This window comes from Epinephelus fuscoguttatus, linkage group LG22, assembly GCF_011397635.1.
Source record: "Epinephelus fuscoguttatus linkage group LG22, E.fuscoguttatus.final_Chr_v1".
Lineage (NCBI taxonomy): Eukaryota > Metazoa > Chordata > Actinopteri > Perciformes > Serranidae > Epinephelus > Epinephelus fuscoguttatus.
The window spans coordinates 26,368,465-26,386,010 of NC_064773.1; the positions used below are offsets into that span (position 1 = coordinate 26,368,465).

The 17,546-nt window shown below is 40.0% G+C and overlaps 2 protein-coding genes across 2 annotated transcripts in view; one reads left to right on the forward strand and one right to left on the reverse strand.

Moving 5' to 3' along the window:
• cdk17 (cyclin-dependent kinase 17) overlaps positions 1 to 6,301 on the reverse strand; it is a 63,192-nt gene extending 56,891 nt beyond the window's left edge. The window contains exon 1 of the mRNA XM_049566403.1: positions 5,983 to 6,301. The gene's annotated coding sequence lies outside the window, so the exon portion shown is untranslated. The remainder of the gene's footprint in view (positions 1 to 5,982) is intronic.
• Positions 6,302 to 8,237: 1,936 nt separating this feature from the next.
• On the forward strand, positions 8,238 to 14,497 carry phyh (phytanoyl-CoA 2-hydroxylase). Its single transcript, XM_049567027.1, has 9 exons — positions 8,238 to 8,435; positions 8,987 to 9,042; positions 9,899 to 10,009; positions 10,323 to 10,491; positions 10,619 to 10,700; positions 10,812 to 10,993; positions 11,089 to 11,238; positions 11,351 to 11,482; positions 13,790 to 14,497. Exons 1-9 carry the CDS (start codon positions 8,370 to 8,372, stop codon positions 13,841 to 13,843), a joined length of 1,002 nt encoding a protein of 333 aa, XP_049422984.1. The 5' UTR covers positions 8,238 to 8,369; the 3' UTR covers positions 13,844 to 14,497.
• The last annotated feature ends 3,049 nt before the right edge of the window (positions 14,498 to 17,546 follow it).

Genomic DNA, 17,546 nt, shown 5'->3' on the forward strand with positions numbered 1-17,546 from the left:
TTGTGTAGGACGGGATGTACTGAACAGCAGAACGTCAACTACAGCTGACTGTACTTGGCAACAACACTGTGCCACTTAGTTGTGTGTTTGTGTGCACACAATATCGAACTATTTTATAACTGTATATATTATGCAGACCACCAATACAGGCCTGCCTAAATCTCAATCACTGTCAGACTATAATAATAAGATGTTTACCTTAAATCCTTCAGTCCTATCTTAAAGTGGAAGGAAAGGAAATATCTTAACCCTTTGAACTCTCAAGTAGAAATGCTCCGCCAGTGCCTATGTTGGTATTTTTGCCCATTGTGATGTCATTCCTTGGAGTATCTTCAAATGCTTCATATCCCTAAAATCAGTACAACCAAAACTATAAGGTTATGTATGTCAATAAACCATAATAATTGATAAGTCTTCAAACTGTGTCATTTAAAAAAAAAAAAAATACAAAAATCTGACTTTTTCCCCTCAAATTTCACAAAATAAAAACGCAAAACATATTGATCCAAAAAACTTTTTGATGTAGAAATACAGACAAAATATTTCTTAACACTCTACAAATTATTTGAACTATGTATATTATTTAGTTTTAGTCTATTATAAACTATTATCTATTATGATTTTCATTTGAAATCGATATATACAGGATTATGCAAACGATGATCTCTCACGGCCATTAAAGGGAAATTTCTGGGGAAATTCCACCATATTTGCAAGGCACGTGGGGTAAGGTAACGTAAGGTCACAGCATGAGAAGGGGAAGATTAGTACCATAGCTTTCTGCTGCAAAAAGAATGAATGCTTGAGTTATTATATTACAGGAATAAGTAAACAACAATCTCCCATGGCCGTTACAGGGAAATATCGGCATATTCACAGCAAAATACCACGTTTGCACGTCATGTAAGTTAAGGTAACGTAAGGTCATGACATGATGGCGAGGAAGCTGCAAAAATGTGAATGCTCTTGCTATTGTGGTTCTTATTTTGGATCTATTTACACAGAATCATTCAAACAACAATATCCCACAGCTGTCCGCGAGATGTTCATTTTCAAAGGGTTGACATCGTGAGGCCATTTTGGTCTGTGCTGCATTTCTTCAAGCAGCCTGTTAAGGCTTTAAGTGAGGGTTAATTTGGGTTCATTAGCTGAGGTGAAGTGTTGAATAATCAGACTGCACACACACTGTAAACAACACAGGATTGAAAACCTAGTTTTGCAATAACAACTGATTAGCATAACAAAGTGTTCTTAAATAACATTAGCATGTCATTTTCTCCTGGCGTTATTTAGCTTATTAGATCTCTCACTCATCCAGTTCAGAGACAGTGAAGAGAAAACAGAGTGGAACATCATCCGAGTCACTCACTGTGTTCAGATCCTCACTCTTGTGTGTTTGTGTGTGTGTGTGTGTGTGTGAGATGATGAATATTTCAGCATCTTCGCTGTCAAACGACACCACTTGGGTTTACAGTGAGTGCCCACCGCACGAGGGAAAGTGACTTCATGAATGAACTGAAGGTCTGTTTATTCTAAAGTGTGACCTCTGCATATGTGTGTGTGCGTGTGTCTGTGTGTGTAATCCCTGTCTGCTGCTGCTCTAACAATGCCACTGGTTAATCTCCAGATTATGAGCCAATCTCAGCCACCCAACTAAACCCTCCACACACACAAACGCATAGCAAAGCATGATGGGATAGTTTATCCTGGGGGCAATTGGACAGGATGTGATGCCAAAACCAACAAGAGACAAAAACTGAGTGTTACAGCAGAGTGTGTGTGTCAGTGTGCAGTGTGTGTGACTGAGAGGGAACAAAGACAAGGCTAACACACTCCTCCATTCTTTTTTCCACTAAAACACAAACACACACACACACTAACAGACACACAGTGATGTCCTACAAGACCAAACATCCCTTCTGACACCCAAACACATTCATACAAGATGACACCACACACACACACACACACACTACAAGATGGCTTTGTTTCACTGTAAAATCACACACACACACACACACACACACACACACACACACACACACACACACACACACACACCAGTAGGCTAAAAGAGGTGTTTGATGCAGCATGACCTATATTTTCACTTTTTTGAGCTAGAAAAAAAGTGTGTGTGTGTGTGTGTGTGTGTGTGTGTGTGTGTGTGTCACAGGAGAGAGAGGAAAGAGAGACAGAGAGAATAAATTCACAGCAGTTCACATTCCTTGCATGGCTCACATAGCTTTCCTCATCAGTGTGTGTGTATGTGTGTGTGCGTGTGTGTTCATATGGCTACGAATGTGTGTAATTGTGTGTTCCTGCTGCACCCAGCCCACACTAACTGTATTCATTCTGGAGCCCTAGAATTAGTCAGACCCCGAAAAAAACCAATAATTACTACTTCACCTACATGATGCCCACCCTGTGGCAGTGCAGTGGCAGGAAGACTTTTCCCATCAGCCCCAGGGGTTGTTAGCATGTCCTCCTCTCAGATTAAGTTACATTCTACTGCTTTTTATATTTTCTGCACTTCCTCACGGTGAAACGATAAATGACACACAGACAGGGTGCTGCACAGTTCACATCAACAAAGAAAAAAGGGGAGAAAGATCTTATTGGACTATACGTACTAACACACATCAGAACATATGATCACAAACACACACACAGCCTGGGAGATATGTTTTTACACACACCTACACAGGCAACACATTCATACAGTGCTGCATTCAGGACAATGCATTCCAATACACTCATGCAAACATGTTAACCCAGACACAGACAGAAACATACAAGACGATATAAAACACACTGAAAGAGCAGGCACACACACAAACACACACACACACACACATATATATATACACACCTCTCAGATCAATAAAACATTGCACAAGTTGGAGTTATATAAACGGCAGAGGCAGAGAGAGAGAGGGAGGGAGAAAGAGAGGTAGCAAGCTGCTGGCCTGGTTGTCAATAGCAACAGTGTTTTGGAGGCTGATCATCAGTAAGTGCAGTCAGCTCTGTTGCAAAGCATGGTGGGATACCACAGATGATAACTCTTTGTCAGCCTTGGTACAACTAGCCTGCATTTTATGACAAAGTTCAGTACTTACTAAACTTAATAATACAGGTAGCTTTAGCTAAAACTTGCTAACAATATATTTCAGCAATACAGTGATCATCACTTTAAAGGGATAGTTCAGGGTTTTTTTTTAAGTGAGGCTGTATAAGATACTTATCGTCAGTGTATTACATACAGTAGATGGCGGTCAGCATGCTCTCTGTTTGCAGAAAAAGACGGGACTAGCACCCCAGAAGCTCAGCTGTTGCTGTGGCAAAGGGTTAACAGCAAAACATTCTCTTGCCCAGTTGGGCATTTTTGCGCAGGAATACGGTTGAGAAATCGAGCACCAAAAAAAGGGCTGTCTGGCAGCAAGGTAACACGTTTAAAATATTGTAAATATAGCATCCACTTGGACTGGTATTGATTTTTTTTAGTGGCTAAAATATGTTTTGCTGTTAGCCTTAATTCAAAGCAATGCATAGCTGAGCTTCTGGGGTGCTACTCCTATCTGTTCCTCCAAACAGGGAGGGTACCAACTGCCATCTACTTTATGTAATACACTGGTTATGGATGATGTCTCTCATAGAGTCCCACTTCAAGAAACTCAAACTATCCCTTTAAAGTTGCTCTGGTTCATCCACATGCCCTCATGATTGTGACTGGCACTCCAGCTTTAGACAAAGCGCTAGGGTATGGGACATCAGAACATTTCAACTGACAGCAAGCTGCTTGCGTCACACTACTGTAATGTCATCAAGCGCATTTCACTGATTCCTCTAACGAGTGTGATTCCTGTTTCTGTCTCCTCAGCTTTTGCACAAGTTAAAGGGACACTCCAATGATTTAGCGCCGGACTTCCATATAGTTGGAGGGACTCAAAAATCAAATCAGCAAAAGTCGAGGCTTTCTGCTGTAAATCAGCAGCCCAAGTCAAGATAACCCCTAATGACATCATCAGGGTTACTTTATCAGACTTCTTCCAAAACATCTTTCTAAGACGCGATCACTCTTCCTGACACAGGCACACTTACAGGGCCCAAAACTCTCACTCTGACTTCTGCTCACGCTCTTTCACTCCAACAGGAAGTTTCAAACCAATCACTGACACATCACATGGGCATGGCCATTTAATTTCTCAAACTGAAACCAATCACACATCTCAAAACTTAACTCTGCTAGGAGACAGATCACTTCACTGTGCCTATTCTCATCCCTCAGTCCCAGGAGGAAAAGTGAGAAAGGGTGTGTGTGTGTGTGTGTGTGTGTGTGTGTGTGTTTATGTGTATATTCACAGCACACACTCTCAGCTCTCGTGTTCCTGCTGTATGCGACATAATGCAGAGACAGATCAATACAAGCGCTGCTATACGGCTTACAGACATGGGGAGGGGGCTGTCAGGGTAATTACTTTGTCCTCTGGGGGTGTATCACTCTCACAGCCAACAGCCTAGATCTGAATGTGGGTCAATACACACACTCATACACTCAAATGAGTGGCCAGTTGTTCCAGATGAAGGGCAGTGGAAGTAAATTCAGGTCAAACAGGAAGCGGAAGAGAGTCTAAATGTATTACAGATGCTTCACTGCAAAAATGAATGATAGGTGGTCAATAATACCAATTATCATCTGCTGTTGAATAATAAAGTGATTATATGATGCTATTATGATATCATGATTGACAACTGTCCTGTGCAGATGAAATATGAAGCATTTTTAGAAGTTTTTCCAGGGTCCCAGCAGGTGGCATCAGGACGGTGATTTAGGCATGTCTAGATCATTCACAGGCAGGATGTGCACAGTTATCTTCCACATCAACTCATGTATCGAAAAAGCGTTTCAAAAAACTGGTAAAAGTCAATATTCATTTAGCAATCACAGTCATTTTCAGATTATTTTAAATTCCTGAACACAAATCATTTCAACTGAGCGTATTCAAACAAGCTATATAGGATGCTTTAAAGTCAGCAGTCGCAAATATCCACAGCTGATTCTTCCATTTTTTTTCATATAAACTAAATGTGAACAAGCAGAACTAAAGGTGTGTCCAGCAGCACAAAAGCAGATGTTCATAGATTTTAAGTATATCAGGAAAAGTTGTCAAAATTCAACTTTTGTTTTATACAAACAGATGCTAGAGATGATCAAATATCCATATTTCCACTGTAAAAATAATAACTTTGGCGCTTTTAATGTGAAAGGACATATATGAGTAAGTATAGTCTGGTGTGTGCATCATAAATCTGTGATTTTAGGCATGCATTCATGTCTTATGTCATGTTTGATATTGTTAGAGAAGTGTTAATAATGTTAATATAATGTCCTAAATTGTGTCTGCTGTGTTACATATTGATTTTACAGAAGGTTGTTGGTATTTTGTGAGATTTGGCAGACATTCCTGCATTATTCGTGCTAAATGCTGGCACAGAAATAACACCACGAAAGCAGGGAAGACCTTCTCGCTTTTAATTTCTAGAAGCAGAACTATAATTTAAACTGGCACTGAATTTATATTCCAGCAGTTTGTCTATGATCTTTCTACACCATCCCTCAAAAAACAATTACAATAGGGTTCCTGTCGCTGGGGGGTAACCTGGCTGCCAGTACGTTTGGTAAACAAACCAACATATTTGCACCCGATACAACGCAGAAAGAGAGTCTGCGTTTAAAATACTACGAGGCGCGAATGTAACAGTCCAACCTGTAACGTTAACGGGTAAAACCAAAGGTAACTGTAAAATATGATTTACAGCTCCAGCCTGGCTGAATTATTCTTCAGCTGCCGTTTCCTCTGTGTTGACATTTCCACACACCACTGTTCAGTCTTCGTCCTGAGCGGCCGGACGAAATGTAACGTCACGGACTCCATTATCGGACAGACAGTGTGTTATCCACAATTGACATTTGAGCCAATTTACCTGAAAATGGTGAATTCCGTCGTTTCGAACCGACTCTCCGGAACAGCCAGGCCCGGATGCCCTCCTCCGCTTTATCCGCCCACTGAAGTAGCCTAAAACACAGCTCTGTCTGTGCTCGGTTTCCTTTCCACACACTCCGATAAAAAAAAAAAAAAGAAATATCCTCCGAAACACACAGAGAGAAATGAGGGGTGTGAGGACGGACAGCTTCAGACCGAACCCCCAAAATGTCGTTTGTATGGCGGTGAAAGCAGTTTAAAGAGGCTGGAGGAGGATCTGCTCTCGACAGAGGAGACGGGAGGGGTGCGAGGGAGCTGCCATTAAGCACCACGCAGTAGAATACAAGGGGACTTCCTGTCCCGTTTCAAAATAAAAGCATAATTAGCGAACAATGACGTTTTCTATCACAGCTTTCAAAATAAAAGCACCAATGACGATTTTCACAGTTCCAGTCAAAAGATTCAAAATTAAAGTTACATAAATAACTAAATTCATTCTATAATGTCTAAATAGTCTTTACAGACCGTTATATATATATGCAAGCATATATTCTCAAGGATGCATTTTGGCATATGTAATCCTATGACACATACAGACACATCTTATTTAATAGGCTAGTTATTTCAACTTGGTTGTATATGGAAGCAAATAAGAGATATACTTTTTTAATTTCAACAGTCACTGAATACTTATTAGAATTTAAACATTACTTATATAAATATGTTTACTTTGAATATCATGTATCTGAATTTGTTCTGAATAAAAATATTTTTCATGTGTACTTTCAAAAGTTGAATTTAAAACAATATATATATATATATATATTGGTCATCATTCACAAATTCAGATCCATAAATTCAGAGTTCAGGATTAAATCTAAAAAAGATAAGATTCAGATTATTCAAATTCAATAAGCCAACTTTATATCTCAAAAAAAGGAAAGGAAAGGAAAAAAGAAACGAAATAAAGTATATTTTTCTTTTGGATCTGAATGTGTACCATTGAAATATATATGTTTAAATTCAGCTTTTGAAATTTCAAATGAATAAATAAAAAATTTGAAAAGGTATGAAGAGGTATGAGGTATGCTATGAATCCAGTGGTGTTTAAATTTCAATATTGAGTATTCAGTGGTTGTTCAAAAAAAAAAAAAAAATACAATAAAATAAAATAAAAACTTGGCTTAAATTTGCTTCCATACTTCCGCTCTGACGCTAGCACAGTGTAGTTAGCTTGACGAAGCAGTGGGAAGCCGCAGGAAATGCAGAGAAACGAAACAATGGTATCTTTATTTGAATAGATTTACTTTCTGTTGTTTCTTGTAACTCATTCTTCTACAACACTGCAACACTGTGGTCTTTCAGAGGTCTAACAATGCAATATTGTAGAAATGTTTCAAAATGCAGTTTCTCCCTTGGCAGGCAGTCTTCAATGAAATACTGAACATACAGGTAGTATAAGTTTACACATCTATGTAATTAAGACAATAAAACAATAAAAACTTGATCATTTGTGGTACAGAACACAAAAAGTTAAAATAGTCTGTCATTTTACGTCTTACATTTTAATCGTACCAAAATATATCACCTTTAAATTATTCATTTGATGGGTGTCACTAAAAAGTTCGAGATATTTAATTTCTCCTTCCCTAACTTATATCAAATCGATAAATATTAATATCAATGGCTGTGACAAGCAGAAACAGATAAGTGGGGCATTGGGCATAAGTTGGACAAACAAGAAACATACCATAACTAACTGAAGTTTAATTTTTGGTTGTGTGGCTCCACCTGCTGGATAATACCGACTACAGTGAATTTATTTTTTTCAGGTGAACATTGGTTATAGAGATTACAACAAATAATAAGTCAATAATACCACTGGAATAATTTGAATAAAAATACTGTTGCAATCTCAAAGTATTGACGGTGTTAATTGTTTAAAGAGTCATTTCATCTTAAAAAAAAAAAATAGATAATTAAAAAAACAAAAAAGACATTTCAGGCATTTCTGATTTCTTGTCATGCAGATTTTTTATTGAAGGAGCTTTTGAAATATCTATTTATTAATATTCTGATATAAACCCCTTACATTGGAGGTCAATGGAATTTATGTTGTGCTGTCCAAAACACTCAACAACAAATGAAAAATGAATAAATAAATAAAAATAAACAGCCACATCCTGTACTCAGTGATAATGCCGACATGTCAGTGATGATGGGACTGTTTACTCTGGTTGCACTGACCCCTATACACAGCACCCTGCACTGTACTGACTGTACACGAGTGTTGTCATCACTGCCCTTTGCTCGAGTCAGACCCACTTTATTCTGGCTGTCCTTGTTTCACGTCACGGTGTTCACTCTGGGACTCAACCTGACTGGAAAATGTCTCGGGCTGCGGAGCGACTCAAATTGCTGATCAATCATCTTGATCGACCACCCGCCGCTATCGTATCCTTTTGTTGTTGTCATGGTCCCGGATCGTCGACTCTGCACAGAGCGGGGACAGGTTAACCAGTTAGCCGGCAGCTGCGCACCTAGCGGCGTGCAGCTCTGGTGGGCTAGGCCGGGGTGCCGCTGTGGACCACAGGCCTCGGAGAAAGGAGGCGAAATAGAGGAGTAATTTACGGCGTACCATTGTTGTTTATTTATGTTTTTAACGTTAATAAATGCGGCTTTTACACTCATAGACAGTGTCATGACACCGTCTTACAAAACGGTATTTGTAACCGTTAAAGTAGGGTCTGGAATTTAGTCTTGTGCGGTATTTCTGTGGAGACATTAGCATAGACCAACTTGCTAGCCTCTAGTCTGTTTCTAGGTTAGCTGGAAGCCTCTTAACTTGCGTATTGTATCGTTAATTAATGCGTGAAATTAAAACTTTGAATGCTTTCCAGTTTTTGTTTGTTTGTTTGTTTGGTTGGTTGGTTGTTTTTTCCGCACTGTCATAACTACCTGTCAGTTGTTAGTGCTTCCTGGTTTCCTTGACAGATATCCCTCAGAGAGCTGCCCCAGCTTCTGCTCAGACCTTCACCTACAGTCCACCACACAGACTGAGGTAGAGACACACCTTTAGTTTTAATTGACACTTTAATCTATGTTTACCTCTGGCACAGTTCTTCCAGTGCCTCCTTTGATCAGGTCTTAAATGCTCTACTTTGTAGCTCTCTGTGTGCAAACATTGGTGGTGCATTCATTTTTATTTATTCAGACAACAAAACAAGCCCTGTTTTTTAAGATAGTTACCTAAGTGGCAGTTCATGTCTCACGTTAAAAAGCAGCTCTCTGTTACATCGAATAAAAAGAAAGCCAGCAACTGGACTTGAATGCAACCTTCACATGCACACCCAGTTAACCGAAATGACCTGGCCCAGCATCGGCTGAAACTCGGCATGCCGAAAGAAACAAGTCTGGCCGCATCTGGTTGCCCAACTCAACTGAAACTTTGGCCCCAGAATTGGGCCAAAAAACTGTCCTGATTGCGGCTGCCGACACTGCCATCACTGGGCCGTTATCAAAGATGACCTGGCCCAGCATCGGCCCTAATTCGGCACGCTTGAAGAAACAAGACAGACCGCACTCAGTTGCTGGACTCGGCTGTGACTCGGGATGAATTACACCCCAGAATCGGGCCACATAAATTGGCCTGATTGCAGCTGCCAGCACTGCCATCTCTGGGCCGTTATCAAAAATGACCTGGCCCAGCGTCGGCTCAAACTCAGCATGCTGGAAGAAATAAGTTGGGCTGCAAATGGTTGCCCATCTCAGCTTAAACTTGGGATCAATTACGCCTCAGAATTGGGCCAAATAAACTAGCCTGAGATAATCACTGGATAGTCAGTCATTCTATAAACTAAACATTAAAGTATCTAACACATAGTGATACTGTTGTGTATTATCGTTGCTTTTGGTAGATACACTTGTGATACCGACCTCCTGACCCCAGAACAACGACTCTTCTATGAGGAAAATGGCTACATCCTCATCAAGAATCTGGTGTCTGACGAGGACATCGAGAGATTTAGGTAACCATCAGAAACTCTGACAAGTGCAAAGAAGTTTTCTCCGAGCACAAGCATGAAAACATCACAGTTAGTAACTGCAGTAACTGAACTTTAAACATCCAAAATACAATAACAAACCCATTATTGACAGCCGTGAACTTACTAAACATGAAGGACATCTCAGGATATGTTATTGTATATTTGTATCACAAGTACATGTAAAATGTGAATCTATAAGTCCACAGTGACACAGGCAACATGTTATAGTCCTACAGATGGATTATGATGTGCTGAATTTGTTGTATGTGTGTTTTTCTGCATGTGCGTTCCTCAGAAAGGAGTTTGAACGGATCTGTCGACAGGAAGTGAAGGTTCCCGGTCTGGTGGTGATGAGGGATGTGGTGATTGCTAAATCAGAATTTGTTGTGGATCAGAAAGCAGTCTCCAAACTCCAGGATTACCAGGAAGATCCTGAACTGTTCCGGTACTGCACCTTACCACAGGTACAACACACACACACACACACACACACACACACACACAAGTATTAGTTTTGATCTGTTGGCTTAAGACTTGGTTTCAAAACCTCTTTGAGGTAATACTTGAATAAACTTTTCTTTTCTGTGTCAGATTCTGAAGTATGTGGAGTGTTTCACTGGACCCAACATCATGGCCATGCACACTATGCTGATCAACAAACCTCCAGATGCTGGTATGGAGCAATTAAATAGTGTTTACAACAAACTGCTTCTCATTTGATTAAAGTGAAGCTTTCTCCCCTTTCAAATTAAGCCTTATCCAAATGTATCAATTATTGTTTCAGGTAAGAAGACGTCTCGTCACCCGATGCATCAGGATCTGCATTACTTCCCGTTCCGCCCAGCAGACAGGATCATCTGCTCTTGGACGGCAATGGAGAAAGTGAACAGGCAGAACGGCTGCCTGGTCGTCCTGCCGGGGACACACACTGGCACACTGCAGGAGCATGACTACCCTGAGTGGGAGGTATAAACATGCACACTTGAAATTCTTCACGAAGCATAAAAACACCTGCTAGGAGGTACACACACACACATGTGAACCGTCTCATTTGTCCTCAGGGCGGCGTAAACAAGATGTACCATGGACTGCGTGGCTACGACCCCAAGCTCCCCAGGGTGCATCTGGAGATGGAGAAGGGCGACACCGTCTTCTTCCATCCGCTGCTGATCCATGGCTCTGGCATGAACCAGACGCAGGGATTCCGCAAGGTACCTTCATCAGCTCACAGGATTTTTTATACTCTTATTTTTGTATACATGTGTAATACATTTATCTAGAGCAAGAGCGTGTGAACATGTGTGTGTGTGTGTGTGTTTCCAGGCCATCTCCTGCCACTATGCCAGCTCTGACTGTTATTACATCAGTGTGAAGGGAACCACACAGGAAAACATAGAGAAGGAGGTGAAGGACATCGCAAACAGGAAGTACAGTTTGGACGACGTTACCTTTGCGGTAAGACATTCATCTTTTTAATACGTTCACTTTTACAGCAGTGAGAGTAAATGACAGCACGTAGATTGTTGATATTTCGCTTGAAGTTTCTAAATGTGTCTGCTGTCGCGAGCATGCATTTAAAAGCTTAGCACAATGACAGGCAAGTGATGATAACAAATATTCCCCTGGGGAAACCCAGAATCAGAGCTGACAGCTGAATAGAGTTGGAACCAAGGACTGCAGTGAGATCAAGTATCAATGGGTTAAAAAGTCCTGACCTATCTTTAGAGTCTTCACTATTTTTCATACAGTTCATACAGATAAAGAGGACAAATGAATACCAGCATGTAGAGTGTAGATATCTGGTGTCTAAGCTCTGATCTTGTCACTAAAGCTAAGTGCAATGAGGGAGCAGTGGTAACAAACTTAAGGCAGCATGAACAAAGCCGCACAATAGCTATCTGTTTTGAGTAATCCCCTATGTGCGGGCGTGGGTGTGGTCGCAGGTTTCATGTGGTTCCTAAACTGTCAGGTACAAGTAGGCCTGTCATGCTGATTATGGTATCGACTTATCGTACTGTATATGGGCATTAGAGATGATCTGACATCTTTTTTTTTTTTTTTTTTTTTCAGATTTCTATTCCTGAACTTGTGCATTAACCGATCTGAATACAGATCTAAAGCCGCTGCATTAATAAAAAATAAATAAATAAATAACAGCTGTATACTACTAACCCTGTATATATGTAAAATGACTGCTATCATTGTTGCACGGCAGGGCTCAGGCTAAATCCTATGTACAGAGAATGAATGCCATTGAACTCTCTTTTACTATGTAGTTTGACATTTTACTAACAGCTGACGTTACACCTTTTACCAGAATTCTTCTTTACTGCTCTAAAACAGTAGTTGCCAGTGCTGTGCAGGCTACTGTCTTAGAGCGGCGAAGAACTGATTTGAGCGAGTTTATCAACTGTGGGAATATTTTGGGTTTAAGCCGAATGAGAGAGGAGAGCCTATTATTAACATTCAATGTACAAGCCATTCACGCTCACATTCACACCTACGGCCAATTTAGAGTCATCAATTAACCTAACCTGCATGTGTTTGGATTGTGGGAGGAAGCCGGAGTAACCTGACACAGGGAGAACATGCAAACTCCACACAGCAGGGCTCCCCCACCCCAGGGTTTAAACCCTCTTGCTTTGAGGTGACAATGCTAGCCACTGCAACACCGTGCTGCCATAGTGGCAAGTTAATCCATTTTATTTCTTGTTTTTGTATGGTTAATTTTGTTAGATTTATTTAAGAAATTTTAAAAATGTTCACAATCCAATTTGAGTATCTAAATATTCTTAAGAATTAAAAGTCCATTGCTCTTTGAAAGGGTGCACTTGCATTAAATTTCTACCATAATTAAATCAGTGGAATAAAATGGTTTTAAAATGACAATAGTATCGTTTATCACAATTATTTTTTGGGACAGTATATCATCTACTAAATGTAGCTATCATGGCAGGCCTAGGTGCAAGGAGAGGAATGTTTTCTAGTGAAATCAATATGGGGACATTTTGAAAGTCAGTGTTTGCTGGACACACTCCCAGTGATCCACCTGATGTGCAGCAGCAGCCTGAGCTGCTCCAGTAGCAGCTGATGTAAAGGGCACTTAAGCACATAGATTAACTTTCAAAGACAGAAAGGTATACCAACATCTGTGTACTTTTAAAATCACACTTAGCATGTCAGCTATTTATAAAATGGTAAAATTACATGCATGTTCAACTCACAATAACAACATAACTAGCTGATGTCTTGTTGTTTACAAGCAGGAGATCTGTGAAGAGTATAATACAATCCCACATTATATGACTGTCATGAGCTAATTTTACTTTGTGGTCGGCCTTTGCAAAGTGGTATTTGGGAGCTTGGAAGGCATCACAGGAGGAACAAATTAGCATGTCACGGTTGTCATATGTCATAATCATACATATAACTGAAACTGAGCTCACCAAGCATGTCATAGTGATGAATTTACACTGCATGGTACGGCACGGCTCGAGTCAACCTGACCCACTCTTCTTTGGTTTTCCATTAGCAAAAACTGTGGCTAGTCCTGGTGCTTTTTTGGGAACACCTCTGTGGAGGTTCCGAGTGAGCTGAGTCAATAGGAGGTGGAGTTCAAACACTGCAGACCACCGCTTTGTTAGCGAGAATTGTCACAGGGACATAATGTTGTATATATGTGAAAGGAAATTACTCTTAATTCTCTCAGAGATGCCTCTGAAGATTTGTCTTTGTTGAACTGACCCTTTAACTCTGCTACAGGATACCTGGGCTTTCCGAGGCCGCCTTGTGCAAGGAGAGAGGATTTCACTATAAGACGTGCCACAGAAAACCTGCCACATCGTTGCAGGGTGACGAACCACAGGGCCAAAATGAGAGCAGATTTATTTGGCGATTACATAAGAAGCAATAGGGCCTATTCTTGTCATACAATCACTAATTTCCTTTCGTGATAGAGGAATGTAATTTTGTAGATCACTTTATTTGATTGATGCTTCAGAGTTTGTACCGACTGTTTACATTTAGGAAATGTAATTTAGAGCATGTTGTTCTAACAGAAAATATAAAGACAGGAACTACTGTTTAAATAGAAGTTGTCAGCTACCTCGTAACAGCCAGTGTGTGCATCATTGACTGTCTATTAAATTGTTTCATTTACCAAAACTATAACAGAAAGGGATGTTAACGTGATTCACGGCATGTTGATGAAGAAAAGTAAGTGTTGTGAGTGATAGAGGTAGAGCGAGGTTGAGACAAAGTAAATTGAGAGAGAATAATGAAATCAGTGTTGATTGAAGCACTTACTAAATATCACTAACGGAAGCATTGACCTTATACTGCCTTATAATTATATCAATGTATTAATGTTTGATGACGAGTGAATGGATGTTTTTGTTTCCTAGAATCTTCCTGTGACTGGTGTAATGTTTTAAAAACATTAATAATAAAATGGCTGCTATATTAATGAGACCTTGTTTAGTTTTCTTCAACACACAAAGACACACACCTGCCTCCTTGACCTGTAATGTACTTTACTCAGTTATATACTTTTATAAATGATTAGGGATCCTCTGGTATTGGCCAATTATATCGGCCCATCGTCAAATAAGATGACAATCATTGACGGCAGTAGCTGATGTTTTTCTGTTGTGTCACACCAATTTTGCACGGGCTAAAAAGCAGGCCTCAAGAATTTGTCATCCTGGGGGCAATAGAAAACGTGTTAGGGATGAACAAAGATCTTCCTCATTGGAACAAATGGCTGATGCCATTGACTGGCCCTCTTGTTCTCCTGACCTAAATTCAACTAAGCACCTACAGGACATTATGTATGGGTGCATCCGACACAGCCAAGTACCACCACTGACCGTCCAGGAGCTCACTGTTGCGCCGATCCAGGTGAGGAAGGAGATCCCCCAGGACACCATCCACTGACTCATTAGGAGAATGCCCAGACGTTGTCAGGAGTGTATACAGGAAGGTGGGGCCATACACACTTCTGAGTCCCATTTTATGTTGCCATGATAAAATTCACTGACCATTGTTGTCATTTTGTTCTCAACAATTTATACAAACACATCAGTAAAAATTTTCAACTTGAAAAATTAGTTCATCAATGTCTGATGTGTGATTTAAGTGGTCCCTTCATTTTTTTTGAGCAGTGTATTAAGTTGCTTCAATTTAAGTAAGTTTTAAAGGTCAAGCAAATCATGTTGGTTGTACTAAACTAATCAAGTTTGCCAGATTATAAAAGACTCAGAGGATTTATTCTATATGGCTGTGTTGGAACTACTTAAAAATTGCATGCAAATTGTTACCTTGTTTTTATTAAGTTGAACCAATGGATTTTTTTAGTGTACTTCCCTGATGATGTCACATTGTGAACAACAAACTCACATTGAAAGCAGCAGGAGAGCTAATTAACAATAAGCTATAAGCAGCCGGTGGCCACAACTAACCGCTCACAGATGTTGCACTGAGTTACATTATAATGTTTTCAAGCTCTGTTCAAATGTAAACTTGTAAAATGGAGTTTTGATGAGAAACTTGAATAATTAAAGTTGTATTGAAAAGGTGACATGATATTTTTATGTATCATACAATAATCGAATTTGTGACAGTAATATGTGATAACAAAGTAAGTGACGGAGCTACAATACAAAAACTATTGTACATAAACAACAACGACAGAGAGAGAGGCTGCATTCAGGGACAGCATGTTCTGATTACTTTATGATCTATGGTGTTTTTGATTTAATTCTCATTGGTCTAAGTGTAAAATACATTGTGTGAACCCAGGTGGCATAATATCTAGAGAACTGTGTTGTGATTCAGCAGGAGTGAGTTTTTAGATTATGGAATCAGAGAGAGCAACTCCAAAACACAAGGGATTATGGGTAAGGGGATCATCACGCTTGAAAGATGAGCAAAACAAAATAAAGTCAGGTAAGACTGTTCTTATCGGCACTTGTGCAGTCTTATCTACAGGATTCAGATTTGTTTTGAACATCTCACCTGGCTGCATGACAACAACATAAACAGGTTACAGTCGAGTACAGCCGTGTGACGTCTGTTTACGCCATGTTTGGACTGGAACTGGGCAGCAACAACCTGGACAAACCAAATTCAAAAACATAAAAGCACATGTTTCACTAGTTTCTCAGTATTTTCCAGCTGAATTAGTCTTCCACAGATGTTAAAATCATTCACACTGCTTTGGGTGCATCAGAGAAAGCTGCTCAACACTGAATGACACTTGAGTCACATGGTCCTGGATCCCCGTGCTCGAAGCCCCTAAGAAACACCTGATCCAGCACAGCTAAGAGTGTCTCTGTGTGTGGGTGTGTTTAAACAGCGTCTTTGTTCAAACCCAGAGGGAAGCTCTCAGCTCTTTAATTCAGAAATGCAGGAAATCCATTCACATGCAGGAGAAGAGCTGACACATTGATATGAATCTCACAGTCTATGATATGACCAAACACCAAATAAGCTTTAGGAGAAGCAGACACATTTACATACATTCAACCATTAATGCAAAAAAACAATGCATGCACACTTGCACACAATATATATACACATTGCACACCCAGCAAATAGTCTCAGTCACACAGGTCTAACTGCAGGCTCATTTACTGCTAAATGTTTCCCAGACTCCAGATCTGTTTCTGAGCAAAGCAGCCAGTCGTCTCTGCCCAGTTTCCTTTGGAGGAAACTGACACACATTTTATATTTGAGATTTCATCACACACACTTAAAGGACAACTCAACTTATGTACTTTTGCATCGCTCAATTTAAGCAACACTCTGCACATACAGTTCAAAAGCTTGCAGCGTAATGTAGCATTAACCACAGGTTAGTGCAATAAGGTATGTCAAACCCTGAGATCTCTCTACCTGGAATGATAATGAATGGGTCCAGTGCAGCTTCAAGATGTTACCAAAGGAAATAAACATCATTCATATAGGAAGGGAACAATGCACAATAGAGTATGTCTTAAAGTCTGTTAAATTATGTCTGTTGTTATGTAGTGGTATTATTTTGCAACCCTCACACATTATCTATACCTTTAAAATTATACCTATACAGTACTGTATTATCTTCTTTTGAGGGGATTTTCGATTTTAACTTTGTCATCTTCAAACTGCAAACTGACCTGTTACCTCACCTAATATCAGTTTAAACTTAGTGATGTTAAATAAAACCCATGATACAAAGAAAATATACAAAATCACATGGCATCTCTCTACAGACAGTCATCACGGAGGTCTGTATGAACCTTATCCTACAGGCACAAAGGGCCATTGACCTCCAGGATGAGTCCTTGACAGCTGATATACTTGTGGTGAGAGACACGTCCTCATTCATGTCAGGTCATCCACTCTCAGACAGCATGACCCAGAATTTAAAAATACCTGGCCAAACAGATGCACCTCATTGCTAGCATACATACTAAAGTAATGTGGCATTATTTGATGTCCGCTCTCTTCAAAGAATCTGTGGCTCAGCCTGCTGGTGTGA

What these genes read in the sequence shown, in the direction of transcription:
- phyh (XM_049567027.1), top strand. Translation starts at nt 8,370, where the DNA reads ATGTCTCGGGCTGCGGAGCGACTCAAATTGCTGATCAATCATCTTGAT. An exon ending in GAGGACATCGAGAGATTTAG is followed by an intron (nt 10,010 to 10,322) that starts GTAACCATCAGA and finishes TGCGTTCCTCAG; the next exon opens with AAAGGAGTTTGAACGGATCT. An exon ending in GGTACTGCACCTTACCACAG is followed by an intron (nt 10,492 to 10,618) that starts GTACAACACACA and finishes TTTCTGTGTCAG; the next exon opens with ATTCTGAAGTATGTGGAGTG.